The 15,444-nt window shown below is 36.7% G+C and overlaps 1 protein-coding gene across 1 annotated transcript in view; it reads right to left on the bottom strand.

Moving 5' to 3' along the window:
• Positions 1-15,444, bottom strand: part of lamc3 (laminin, gamma 3) — a 71,449-nt gene that overhangs the window by 16,367 nt on the left and 39,638 nt on the right. The window contains exons 10-12 of the mRNA XM_084413933.1: positions 13,250-13,448; positions 12,273-12,376; positions 8,827-9,060 (exon numbers count right to left, since the gene is read on the bottom strand). Coding sequence (XP_084270059.1) covers positions 8,827-9,060; positions 12,273-12,376; positions 13,250-13,448 — 537 coding nt within the window. The remainder of the gene's footprint in view (positions 1-8,826; positions 9,061-12,272; positions 12,377-13,249; positions 13,449-15,444) is intronic.

Raw genomic sequence — 15,444 nt, forward strand, 5'->3', positions numbered from 1 at the left:
AACATTGTGTGTTTTTTATGGTTTTATGGAAGAAAGAATGTGAGGATGAGAAATGATCTTTCTTTTTGAGTGAACTAAATGTAAGATTTTTTTCAAACTTATTAACTGAGACAACATTAAATATTTTTTTTTTGTGTGTGTGACAAAATTCACATTTCAGTTGTGTTGTCACCCCAGTCATGTTGCAATCCAAAGGCAACAGGTTGATGGAAAATTTTGGACCAGATTCATTCAAATCATAACCGAGCGCGTCAAGATGACATTATGGGGTTAGAATTGTTGCGTTAGTCCAAATAAATAGATTAAGTATTTTTCATATGTTTTCTGTGCATTTGTAAATCGATGCACACATTTGTGAATAGCTTCTTGAGCATTTGTAAATCCCCACACGCGTCTGTGGATTTTGAAACAGTTCTAGCGTCGACGTGCAGACGAATCCACAAATAAGTGGACTCCAAATAAGTGGATTCTTGCACCCTTGAAAGGAGCAGTAATAATCTTTGGGCGCTTGCTGGAGTTTAAGGCCTCTTTATATTTCCATCAGGATAAACTCAGGGAATTATGATCATCACAGATCCCGAGCATCATGATCAGTAACACCCTCTCTACGCAAGAGGCGTGACACAGCGCGTCAAAAGCAAATAGTGCCCCATTATCTTTTCACTGCTGCTGTAGCAGTTTCAAATAATGTAAAACTATAGCATGTGTGAAATGTTAACACATTTTTCCCTATGTGACGTCTGTTTCCTTAGCTGCAGATATGACCTGTCTGCATATACATGTGATTACACGAGGACAAATGATTTGCACATTCGCTTTGCCCAGTGTATAGCTTCGCACGGGATAGACACGATGTAAGAAATTACAGAACATATGATTTTGCCTTTTAAAGCACAATCGCGGTGACAAATAGCTAAAGGACATAAATAAATGTCATGTAGAAAGAATACCAAATATGAGCCCAAATGACCACCTGCGATGTAACAGTACGAGCCTCAGCATCACCGTGTACCGGGTTGGATGCTGCAATTACAAATCTTGCAGTGCTGAAAAATACATCTATGCATTTAGCCTACTTTAGATGCTGTAAATTACTTTTACCATAATAAACTATTAAGTCTGATTCATATGAAATATTATTTGTGTGATCAAGTGTTTTAACCGATCAATAAATGCATATCGCTTGTCTACCGGGCATATTTCACTTTTAAATGCATGATATCTCTTGGAATGCAAAAACCTGTCACAAGTTTAAAAAGAACCCACCTATATCTTCTCAACAAATATCTTCTCTACAAACAAAGGGAATCGTAATACAGGTATTTCATATTTAAAATACTACTTATAATGCTCTATAGATTGTTAGATCCACGGAGCTGATCATATGCAACATTACAACTCCTTGACTGAAGAAGTGGGAAAAGCTGTTGTGTGACAGTAATTTCACCTATTACACAAACTCGTGTATTGATCACGAGGTTGAACCCAGTTATTCATTAGTCAGCTACTTATTGATGCTTTTCTGTTCTATCTTGAATAACGTGACGCTTCCATAACACGTTGTTCCCATAACAGAGATGTAAAGCGCTGTTTCTCTGGCTTTTTCCAAGGCTCATAAAAATTGTGGCTTGGCTTGACACACAGTCTAATGGTCTAACTCTAACAAAATCCAAATTTTAAACATCTTTTGCTGTAGCAATTTTAAGGGCCTAACGCATCCTCCCTATTTGAGCCAATGCTGATGAATGATAAATGAGCAAAGTTATTTCAGAGCAAGATCGCCCAGAGTGTAAAGTCAAACGTGATTGGTTGTAGCGAGAACGTGCTACGAATGGCCAGCTCAATGTGGCCGTTATCTGATTGGCTTGAGTAAACGGTGGGTGGAGTCCACTTATTTGTGGATTTGTCTGAACGTCGACGCTAGAACTGTTTCAAAATCCACAGATGAGTGTGGGGATTTACAAATGCACAAGAAGCTATTCACAAATGTGTGCAGCGATTTACAAATGCACAGAAAGCGGTTCACAAATAAAATCCAGGCAGAGTTGTGTTTGTAAAATAATAAATATTTGGGAATTTTATAATTTTTTGTGAAACCCTTTACATTTATTTGTGGATCTTTTTATTTGTGAATTTGATACATTTTTGTGAAACTCTTTACATTTATTTGTGAATCTTAATCTATTTATTTGGAATAATGCAACAATTCTAACCCCATATGACATGACATTCCTGTCAGCATTGCAACTGTGATGAGAATGTGTGCAATACAGCTGCAATGATTAATCACATGACATTTTCAGCACAAAGAGCCAGTTACACCTGGTCGTATAAAGAGAGAGACAGGAGGGAGGACGGGAAGGTGAGAGAGGTTACATTTAATTCTGTTTGACTGTAAAAGAAATGCTTGCTACCATCTGTCTGTCGGCCTCGGCGGATGTTAAAGTTGCCCTTATGGTAATATGAGACAGATGTGGCAGCTATTGACTGGCAGACATTTTGTCCCCATAATGTAGGGTTTACAAGAACACACACACACACACGCACACACGCTCGCACACACACAGAGAGAGAGAGAGAGAGAGAGAGAGAGAGCGAGAGAGAGAGAAACAACAACTTCCCTGTGCACAGATCAAAAGCTGCTGGCTTGGAAATTGCATTCATTTGCATTTTGAACCAAAAGTCTCCTTATTCCCTTAAACTGCTTCATGACTGACAGTGATATCAGTTTAACATTCTCTCACAGAGAGTCCATATTTATTGGCTTATCAATCAAGATTAATCAAGTTGATGTTACATTATGTCCAATTAATTGGTCACAAAAGTGGCCAGGTTAATTTTATATTCAAATCAGAATGCTAAATGTGTACAGACTCATCTGTGCTATATGCAAAACAGGATGATATCCATGGCCAGAGGTATGCTGGGATTATCATATCAATGTCTTTATTTGAAATCTTGCATTTCTTCAGGCAAGTTTATTCCCAGCACCTGACATTTGTACCTTTCTTCTTTCTGAATTATTCACTTCTTCAGGGTGGCTAAATGTCAGAACCTCCACATGGGCCCTTCCTGGCTCTTTGAGAGGGGTGAAAGAATGAGAGTAAAAATAAAGGCGTCCCTCTCTTTCCAAAAACAGAGGTATGAAAAGGACCTATCCCTGCAGCTGTCCTTTGGGAAAAGGGCGCTCTAGACGTCGGTCTACATCAGTCAACGCGGTCGAGCTCTTTAGAATATTCAGTACAGTTTGGTCTACAATACTTTATAGAGCTAATAAGACTGTAGCATTTTCATTTAGGAGGCTCCAGATGGTTCGCCAGATACTTTTTTTTGTTGCTTAAAAATATTTATTTAAAGGATAACTGTCGCCAAAATGCAACCTAGGGTCTTTTTGTTTATCTACCCGAGGTAAACTTTCGTTTAAAAGTATAATTACCATATAGTTTGACCGTTTCGTTTTCGGTCAAATTGCCTTTTGAGTGGGAGTGCTTGGGGCACTTCTATGATAGCATCAAAAATCGCTATTTTTAAAACACTAAGAAGGCTCGACACGACATGAAACTTTGCTCGAAGTATCACCAGGCAGGGGTTCTACACATAAACTCCAGCATTGAGAATATTGTTTGTGTACACAGAGTTTACTAAAAAGAAAGATTTTGAACAACTCGCAACGTAACAGGGAGGAGAGTAAAGATGGAATAAAACAGATAATTTGTTGTTTTGTCGTTAGTGAAAATCAGTATTGACCTTGTATTTGAAAAAGGATGCTCATATAAGAAGCAATACTAAAATTCACAGTCAGTTCATTCACATTCGGAGATCGACTATTTTTGACTGTCAAAATGCCGGCGGACACAGCTACAGTGAGTTGTTCGAAATCTTTCTTTTTAGTAAACTCTGTGTACACAAACAATGTGCTCAATGCTCAAGTTCATGTGTAGAGCCCCTGGTGATACTTTGAGCAAAGTTTCATGTCGTGTCGAGCCTTCTTAGTGTTTTAAAAATAGATTTTTGATGCTATCAAAGTGCCCCAAGCACTCCCATTCAAAAGGCAATTTGACCGGCACCGAAAATACGGTCAAACTATACAAAAGTTTGCCTCGGGTAGATTAACAAAAAGACCCTAGGTTGCATTTTGACGACAGTTGTCCTTTATTTAAGAATTTGTATGTCTTCATGTATGCTTTTTTTTTTTTTTTACATTTACTGTTTTGTCTTGAGCAATCTTTCAGTATTATAGACTACCGTTCAAAAATTTGGGGTCAGTAAATTTTTTTCTTTTAAATTCTTTTTAATTAATTATTTTATTAAGCAAGGAAACATTAAATTGACCTAAAAGTGTCATTAAAGACATTTATAAGGTTACAAAAGATTATATTTCAAGCAAATGCTGTTCTTCTGAACTTTCTATTAAAAAAATTGAAAACTCTATTCCTTCAATCTTTCACTTGAAGATGTGTGATAGACTGCAAATTTTCTATTACACACGCAGTTGTCTTTTCTCACTACAGAATATCTTCCAGTTATTTTCCCTTGTCCTTTCATTATCTTTTTTTCACCTCCTTTTATAAGGTCTGCTTCACTATAGGAACAATGACAGTAGGAACAGAGAGAGAAAAAATCTGAATAGAACATAAAAAAAATACAAAACCAGCCTTTTAAATGTATGACTCACCCTTATAAAACACATTTTAAAACCCATTTGAACACTGGACATCATATAACACGTGGATCTAAGAATATATTTAAGTCTGAGCTGACCATTCAACTCTCTTTGTACAAGCGTGTGGGACTCTGTGCGTTTTTTCTTCTTTGTTTGCTGGTTTTAATTAAGTACATTCTCAAACAAACATCCTTTGCTAGGAAAAATAGATGGATGTTATTTTTATGTGGTGGTTTATGCAGTCTAAAGTAATTCATTGTTTTTGCTATATTTACAGATCTAAAACGAATGCACATCTACTTCGCAAAGGATGCGGAGAGAAAGAAAGTGAGAGCAAGAGAGAATTAAAAAGACACAATGGACCAGGGTGAGATATGAATGCTATCACACTCTCTGTGACTGTTCCAGTTAATGTATACAGAATACATTTATATGAAAACCCCATTCTCAGAAAGCCACTCTTTTTCTGCTGCTCTCTCTGTTCTTTCCCCTCATTCTTCCAAGACAAATACAAGCTCTCTCCACCTAATTTTATGGATGGGATCCCTTAAATTAACACGGTCAGGAAAAGCACTCAAGAAAGAGACTAGAAAATTCACACGCACGCAAAATATGTGCATCCGAAGGACATATGCTTGACTTCATTAGCCCTCCAGCACAACACTGTGCCACAGTTCCATTTTTCCGCCACAAATATTAACATTTTCCAATCTGTTGTATTGCTCGCAGGAAAATAGAAATGACACAAACGGGCAGACTTTAAATATATCACAATTACGAAGCACCACTGGTTTCAGCCCGAAGAGGCGAGCTTCCCTCCTCTCTTATCTCTGACCAAACAAACAACACCTGTGCTAAGTGACAAGACTAATAACCAATTAACAGCCAATTACAATTACCGTGAGAAACACCCTCTCACTTGGAAATAATAAATCAAAGGGGCGTGGCCTGTCAGCGAACTAATCATTCCTGAAGCGGGAATGAGATCAAATCAATGCTCATCAAAGGACTAACAAAACATAATTAGGCTTACGAATACGAAATGAGATTAAAACACACTGAGTTTTTGGAGCACAGAAAAATGAGGAGTGACGTATGCATATGCTAATGATAAGCGTGCTGATTTTCAGCGGGGACCTTGCAGGCCTAGTTCTATTTACGAACCTGGAAAATATTTAAGCAGCTAAATGACAATGAACAGCACCCGCTGTGACTTGGGCAAAATCTGCTTTGAAGTTAAACAGGTTCATAAATAAATAAAAGGAGTGGGCTCCTCCTTTTCTCCTGGGAGTTGGAGATTTCCTGTGCATTCTTTCGTTCGATCTTTTGCCCCCCTTGATCTCCTATTGCTTTGATTCCCTAGTTCCTTCTTCCTTCCATTCCCTCCCTGTTTCTCGCATACTCTCACTCTGCTTCAACCTTTTGCCTACCTCGAGTGGTAGATAAAGTCATGTCTGACATTAATTTGTAATGTTAAAGACTTGTACCAAACTAATCACACATTACGCTCATAATAAGAACGATGGAGGTTTAATTTGCCGCATATTAAGAGAGTGAAATTACTCATCAGTGTGAAAGAGAGACAGACAGAGAGAGAGAGAGAGAGAGAGAGAGAGAAAGAAAGATGGGAGGACAAACGTTCAAATCCATGCCAGGAGTCGTCGCTGAAAGGAGACAGGCACAAATAAACACTGTTTGTTGTGCAATCGACATTACAATTAATTAGTTGGTGGTTAGCTTGCAGGTCTAATAGAGGAAAGAGTAGTGAGCGTGAACTATCTACCCTGTACAGAAAGACAGCCTGCCATTCTGCTAATAGGGTCACGGAAAGAACAAGAGGAGGAATGAAAAAGTGAGAGAGGAACAAGGGGAAGCAATACAGAAAATGACAGGAACAAGAAGAGGATTGTGAGAGGAACATTTGAGTTATTGTGCTGGAGGTATAAAAATGTGTTTGGAAGTCAGAGACAGTATAAGCAGACCACTTAAATGAATTTGGAGAAATTGCAGCAGTTTATATGGTGGCTGTAGGAATAGAAGTTATATCTTTAAGATAAAAGAGCAAATCATAATTTTGATAGATGGATTACCTGTTTTTTTTTTGTTTTTTTATCTAGAAGAGATAGGAGCTGTACTACGTCTATTACACAACCATTCAAAAGTTTGAAATTTGAAACTCTAAATACATTGTTTTTGAAATTCGTCCTTCTGTTCATCAAATTTAGCATTTAATTAATCAAAATACAATCAAAAACATGTTTACAGTTTAAAATTATTACTGTTTAAAATAAATGTTTTCTATTTTTAGATATTCAAAAATTATAGTCACTTCAGTTAAAAAGTTTTGGGTCAGTAAGTTTTTGTTTGTTTGTTTGTTTGTTTGTTTGTTTGAAAGAAATTGATACTTTTATTTAGCAAGGCTGCATTAACTTGTTTAAAAGTGACAGTAAAAGCATTTATAATGTTACAAAAGATTTATATTTCAAATAAATATAAATATTCGAATAAAGAATATTTTAAAGTATTAGGCAGCACATTTTTTTCAACATTGATAATAATAAGAAATGTTTCTTGAGCACCAAATCAGCATTTAGATAATTCTGATCATGTATCATTGAAGACTGGAGTAATGGCTGCTTGCCATCCCAGCAATAAATTGCAGTTTTAAATATATTAAAATATTACTGTACCTTTGATCAAATAAAAGCAGCCTTGGTGAGAATAAGATACTTGTTATATACGTTATATATGTTATAGATGCTTGTGTTATAGAAATCCTTCTAATGTGCTGATTTGGTATTCAAGAGTCTTTTCTTATTATTAGCACATTTGAAAATGGTTCTGCTGCTTAATGAACAGTGGAAACAGCAGAACCATGTCTTTTTTACTTGTTAAAGTAGTAAATACACATGCATTTCTTGTAAGTCACTGTACATTTTCAAGTGAAATTTCGGTAATATAAATGGCCCAACACAAACACTTTTTTCTCACTTCATTACATTGTTTTTTTGAGAGATGAAGGCTATTCCGTACACAAGAACAAAGCAAACACGATCTAACCAGCACAGTGACAGACGTGTACATGAGTTTAGTTTGAGAAAAAGCCCCCTGGTGCTTGAAGCTTCATTGAAGAGCACACACTAACACCAGCTTTATCTGCCACAGTCAAAAGAAGATGCTGCTGGCCTTTAGGAAGAGCTAAAAGAAAAAGCCACATCTGAAACTTGCATGATAAATGATTAGAAATTATTATCCTGGATGAATACTGTAAGCACCAGTTTCTTTCAAAAAATGTCTTAGTGTTTCAAACTTCTGAATGTTAGTGTATCTGCCAGCCGCGGCTCATCTGTAAAGGTGATGATACACAGGGCAACTTTTTGAGCAATGTTGCTGGGCAATCTTGCCAAACACGATTGTTGCTTGGGCACTTTCCCATTGAAAATTATCAATAAATTCCTATCTGGATAATTTAGATTGGTCGTGGGCCCTGTCTCTCATCTGGTTGCCCGTTGATGGAAACATTGCCCAGCAACAGTGCTCAAAAAGTTGCCCTGTGTATCATCACCTTAAGGGCAGGTGGGACAGAGTCCCACCAAAATATTCATCCAAAACATCCTTCGGTAACACTTTAGATTAGGGTCCAATTCTCACTATAACTAACAAACTTTTCCCTCAATTACTCCTAATTACTGCTTTTTAATAGTTAGTTAGGTGGTAGTTAAGTTTAGGTATGAGTAGGAATTAGGTAGGATTAAGGGATGTAGAATATGGTCATGCAGAATAAGTCATTAATATGTAATGAACTAATAAACTGCTAATATCCTAGCTAATAACCGACTAGTTAATAGTGATAATTGGACCCTAAACTATAGTGTTACCCATACTTTTGTATAAACTGAATCAATAATAAATTGTAAATGTGTTCAGCATTCTGCAACAAAATATTTTCAGATTTTCTAGACTATTTTAAGTGGTAAAGTGAGCTACTGGGATCTACATAGGAAATATCTGCTCAGAGGCGATACCAAGCTGGCTGCCACAACCGACTTGGCTTCAAGGAACATTGTTATGGTGGGGAAACAGTATATGGTGTATCATTTAAAGACATCACGCATGGAAGCTGTGTACAGACTGCATTGCTAATAAACAAACACACTCCCAACCTGTCTCAGGATGGCAGGTCCCATGTTGATTGCAGTTGCATGGTATACATGGGGAGAAGGGTCCACCATTAGGAGTCTCCCTGGTGAATCCAGGAGCACAGAGTTCACAGAACAGCCCTGTGAATCCTGTGGGACAAGTACACACCTCCACCCATGGAGCATATGGAACCACATCAAGCTGGTAGGTTGTCTGGTCTGCAGATTCAAGGGTTACCCTGGAGAGTTGAGAGGTGTCTAAAAAAAAAGAAAAAAGCATTACCTACAATATTTGTACAACCTAGTACTAATAAATAAATACACACACTATCATTCAAAAGTTTGGGGTCAGAAATATTTTTGTAAAGAAATTGAGCCATTTATTCAGCAATATATTAACAATATTTTTATTATTAATATAAATATTTCATTATTAATATTAAATTATCAATATAACTGTCACAAGCTGTGGCTGTATTAAAGCGCATGAGGAAGGAGATATCTTCAGGAGAATTTTAATAGAACATACCACATACCCGTAAGGTTAACTAAAGCTTGACAAAGAACAGACAGAAACTGAGGGCTTCTATACATGGAAAAAGAGGGGAGCTAACAAGACTGATTAACAAGACACACCTGAACTAATTAACTGATTAAAAGATAACAAACTCAGACATGAACAGAACAGGGAAACCAAACTAAAAAACAAACATGACCCTGACAATACCATTATATGCTTTGCTGTAATTTTAAAGTCTTTCAAAAATATAACAAATCTTACCCCAAATGGTTAAACAGTAGTGTAAATAAATTAAATTAAATGAAATAATCATGCTTCTAATCCTTGGGGCACAAAGAAGTGCCATAACAGTAAAATGTATTGAGACACTGTGTGACAGAAAGACTTTATGGGCCCTTTTTCAAACGCGAAACGCAAGTAACTTTGTGGGCGGATCTTGGATCTAAAATGGGTTGGTCTTAAAATAGGCATAAATCTAGCTTACACATTTACCCAAATTATTATACGCCTGTTTAAGCAAAGCTAATTTGGGTGGGTTCCTCCCATCATAGCTACATCGTCCTCCCATCGTAGCTACATTTCTCATAGGTGTGATTTGGGCGTAACATGAAATAAACCAATCAGAGCGTCATCTCACATTCCCTTTAAAAGCAGGTGTGCTTGTTCCATGGTGGATTGCTTTTATAACGGCGGATTTGCCAGGCACACGCCAGGAGCGGTGCACAGCCGAGGAGACCGACGTTCTCGTCAGGGCCGTAAAAGACAGAGAAGTGACATTGTATGGGGATGGGAGAAACCCACCCAAATTAGCTTTGGTTAAACAGGCGTATAATAATTTGGGTAAATGTGTAAGCTAGATTTATGCCTATTTTTTCACATCTTCATGGACACCACAATGATTTCCCTCATGTGGAATATTTTTCCTTGTAATTACGTATGGTTTGCAAAAATTGCAACTGCTGCGTTTGTGTAGATGAGAGAAGCAAAGTGTATGCGCGTTGTGCACACGCTACATTATGGCCAAGCATGCACCCTTAAAATAGCATCTGAATAACGCGCCACTGACTTTAGACTATGTTTTTCCTGGTCTGTGGCGGAATTGTTTTCTGGAACTGCAAATAGCACCAGGAAATGTTTGCGCTGGAACACGCTTCTCTTTTCACTGAACCGCACCCGGGAGCGCAAGTTCATTCCCTAATTTACCAAAATAGGTGCAAAATAGGAATGATACATGCGTCGGTGTACAGTCAATTGCGCTGGGTGCAAGATAGGGACCAATAAGTAAAGTGCTCATGGAAGAGTTGTGTTTTTTTTCTTTGAAGGTAAAGAAGGTTTTAGCCGATCTGATGGATTTGGAAAGAGCATTGCACAATGGAGCTACACTGAATGTGAAATCACGGTGTCCCGTCCAATTGTAATTGCCCTCACGATGTAGCTTGCATAGCTTGCCTACTAAAGCTCCCCTCTGCCTCTCTCTCACCTTTGCTTACACACAGACAGACATCAGGACCACTGGGTGCAAGCAAATAGAATCTTTGATCACTGTATGAATAAATGAACAAGGAATGAATTAATCAATAAGGGCTGAGTGGGGAGAGGTGGAATATGGTGAAGGTGAGTGGGTCTTTGTTTTTCTCAGGGATCCATACCGCCTAATAAATAGTGATAGAGGGAGGCTGTACACAGTTCAAGATTCTCTCACCTCAACTCTCTCCTTCCCTAGGTTCTCAGAGTCCTATCATCTCAACTTTCATATCAGGACATGGCCAGAAAGAACAATGTTTATGTGTGCTTTTGAGAGATACCGGCAGTTGTATTTGTGTGTTCATATAGACAAACTGATTATCATGTGTACGTTGTAGAAGAAAGGGAGAGCAGTTCAAACACATGCACATATTTCAGCACACCAGTTTCCAAGAATCAATAAGAGGACCTGCCAGTGCAGGTCGTGGTAGAGGAATAATTATGCTCTTTGGTAAGCTGTAATTTACTTCTTTTGATGAAGAAAACAGACGAGAGAGAGACGAGAGAGTGTGAGTGAGAGAAAATATATTCACAGTGTTCCTCCGTAGAATCAAACAAAATCAAACTGTTTGTCTCAGACTCAAATATTGCAGCATTCATTCTTAATGTATTTGTAAGTGCTTGGTAGGTATATTATGCAGTTTAGGTTGTTTTTTTTTGAGTGAAGATGTCTGCTGCTTTCTGTTCTGCTCCAGTCTAAAAATTGGACTTCAAAATGTTTAACTTATTTATTCAAAATAAGAGTTTTATTGTCTGTTTTACTTTTTTATGTGATATTTATTTATTAAATCTATAGAAGTTAAAAATGTAGGCACTATATTGATATTTATAATTATTTTATATTATATATAAATTATTTCATTCATTCATTCATTTAGAATTATATTTAATAAGTCCTTATCACAATCACAATCATTACACAGGAGCAATGTTAAATGCAATACACTCATGACATTGCTTTTCATTGGCTACCTTTGTAAAATTTCCAGAATGAAAAGCAAACTCATCATTACATTATTATTTCTATGTCAATCTTTTGATCTGTTCAAAACAACATATGGTGATTTACATTTTGAAAAATAAAAGGATGAATTCATGCCACAATGAAGAACATTCACACCTTTAATTCACTCAGCTATACTGTGTATTCCACTATGTGATGCTTTCTACTTGGCATGTTGATTAAGCACATCACTGCAAATCTTTCAATGAAGCCCTTTTTCAATTCAATCTAAACAGCACAGAAATCATGCCACAATGAATGCCGTCACTAAACAATCACAGGCCAGGAAATAATTGGCGGGGACATGGCCAAAGTTAAAGGCTCCTCTAGACTTCTAATCAATCACTGAATACAGTACAGTCCATTCTACCTAGTTTAAAATGCTTGTTGCTTTGTTGTGCACACATATAAACAATGACTTACAGTTCTGGCCCCCTGCATTGCTGATGTGTAGAGCAGTTAGATTGTAAAGCATTCTGAGAAATTCAAATGGGGCTATAGATGGAATTACGTCCTTCTCTGTTAACCTGGAAAGCAGAAAGCAGAAACATAATAGTTAGAAACGTGACTGTGTCTGCTACGATAACTAGTGTTTTTCTAGAGAAAACATTGTCCCTTAGACTTTATTTTACGTAAAACCGAGGCTCTTCATTAAGGCACACTAGGTCTAGTCAATTTAAGTCAATGCAATTAGGAATGTCTCTGTATGAATGAATGAATCGTGGGACATTTTTTATCCATTTTCTTGTCACTCCGGTAGGACAGTACCTGTCAAAACAATAAATGCAAAGGAAAAAGCTGCCATGAACAAAAAACCTTCAGGTTAGCCTTCCAAGTAAAAGTGTCATATGCTGAAACACACAACAGATTTCGAGACTGAAACCAACATTTTTTGTGTAATGTTTATTCATGTTATTCACACAATTAGAATTATAAAAAAAATACTTGATAATAAGCCATGTGGTCTCAATGGAAAAATGTTTCAGTCTGCCATGGAAACTGAAATACCTTCCTCAGAAAACACAAAAGAACACCTATTTTAAGCACCTATTAGCATAGCCCTTTTTCCACCTGGTATTAAGATGCTTTTTTTTGGTGATCAATTCACAAGTTGTCAGTGCTAAATGGAAACGGTGGAAACGATGTAGTAATTGCTGTAATATCTAGCTTTTAGCAGTGAAGGTGCGTCTTACACTTCCATGAGAACAACCACATATATATTTCTATATTATATATCTAAACATGTAGTGCAGTCCTGTGACAAATCAATGATAAATACATTGTTTCTTCATTTTGTGCCTAAAATTACAGCTAAAACTTGAAAACATTTCAGCTTGAATACTAATATCTGGCCACATGTAAGTGAATAGTGGGGAATAACACACACAACACACACACACCTGAGAGTGAAAGTGTTGATGGGTGTCTTCTCCAGTGGGGAATACGGATCCTGTTTAGAGTACAAATCAGTAGAAACCAATATTCCAGAGCCCTCCAGCAACACGGTCACACTTCTGGGCAAGAGTTCCTCCAGCTCAGCCGTAAATGTCACGCTAAGGGTCCGTCCGTAACTTAACAACATGTTCCCCAGATATTTATCTGCAACATAAAGATAAAACATTTAAAAATTCCAATGCATATTCCAATTTGTATATGACCATGGTGTGATTAAGCAAACATGAGTGTAAGATCTATCTGGTAGCAAAATGGGCTGTGGATTGTGTTAAGTGGTTTGCTCAAGGGCAGCACAGAATTTTCTGGAACACAAACTCACAACCTACAGATTACCTGCACATTACACCAGCTACTGAGCTGAAACAACCCGATTACCAAAGATAAACACCGTGACAGATGACAACTCTAAAAATATAATAGGAGGGAAAAATGTTCTGTTCACATAAGGAAGTTGATTGTTTTTCTGGTTTAGAGAAAATAAGAAAGTTGGATCTCACTGATCTCATGGTGTCTGTACATCTCTATATGCAAGAAGAGGACAATCTTAATTGCCACTCATATCCTCCTGCCTCATTAAAGATCTTTAATAAGACTTCAAAGAACCACATGCTGAGCTATATATATATATATATATATATATATATATATATATATACACACATACATATATATATACATACATACATACACACACACAAACACACACAGAGAGAGAGAAATGACGAAATGTCTGCTACTGTTAGGCCTAAATCCCTAAACTTTTGAAACTCATAGTCATCTCCAAAGTCATCTCCATTGAATAAATCTGTATTGTAAAAAAAGCCAGACTGGATGTTAAGTAGCTGGCACATTTGAACCCTTAAATGCATACCTCGGGTCTATAGTGACCTGGGACGTCATTCACTACCCTCCTCCTTATTCATTTTTTAAAGTTAGACATCAACCTTCTTAGTATTCTTCAATCAATTCATTATAAACAATATAACAATAATTAAAAAAAATAAAAAAAATAAATAAAAGAATGCCTGTTTTCCCATTCATTTTTTAAATTATTTTTTTATTGTACAGGGTCACTAACGGCTCGAGGTGTGTAACAGTGTAGGTATATTTTTTCTGCACGACAATAATTGAATCTTTGATGACTGAATAAGTACAATTCACCTTTATTCAACAAGGTGGCAATGTCTAAAACACAATGAAGTGAAGTTTCACTCATAGTTACTGCAGGCAGAAAACAAAAGAATAGGAAGTATCATCAGCAAAACTTGAAATGGCTCAGTGATTTACTGCAGAGCAAGTACTGAACACAATTAAATATTAGTGTCACTGTCACTTGATGGTGGATCTTTTGAGCAACGTCCGTTGGTGACGCCCCTTTGGAAATGAGTTATTAATGAAGCTTTGCCAGACCATAACTCAGTTACTACTGAGAATGGTCTGGTTTTAACCAGGCTACCTTTTTTCTGCAATTAAACAAACTTTTTTAGGTGTAATTCCATAAAATTTAGTTTTTATGTGTGTACAACTGTTCAGAACTGTGCTAGGTAACCATGTGCTGGCTATCATCTTTGAACTAGGCTCAAAAGTATCTTAAATTGTTACTACCGAAACAGTCATGACCGAAACATGCCATCATTGTTTTGGTAGTGACAAAAGGGAACACGTAATCATTTATTTGGGGGAAATAAAAAAAAAAATTTGTACAGTTATGCAAATCATTAGTATCTTAGTATGTTTTAGAAGTGTTTTAGTAGGCGTGTTAAAATTCTGTAATGTGATGTGGTCGCTACCAAAACATTACTGTCACTACCTGAATGTGCCGTCAGGACCGTAACATGGATGTTTTGTCTAAAATAAAGTATACTGAATTATCAACTAAGATGTAATTATAGTGTTTAGTTCAACATGGTCTTTAACAAAGAAAGATTGGGTTCAAAATACAACAAATCTTCTAAATTACACTTGAAATATTGTTAAAATTGTAATTGTAATTGATTTACCTGTGAATTTTTTTTTTTAATAGCAAAAATAGCTATATATTTACAAGGTAGATGTAAATAGGTAAAAAAATATTAATAGGTCAATATAAGCCTTCTTATTAAATTATTTATTATTGTGTTTCGGTGGTGACAAATTTGGG

The sequence above is a fragment of the Rutilus rutilus genome (genome assembly GCF_951802725.1).
Source record: "Rutilus rutilus genome assembly, chromosome: 7".
Classification (NCBI taxonomy): Eukaryota; Metazoa; Chordata; class Actinopteri; order Cypriniformes; family Leuciscidae; genus Rutilus; species Rutilus rutilus.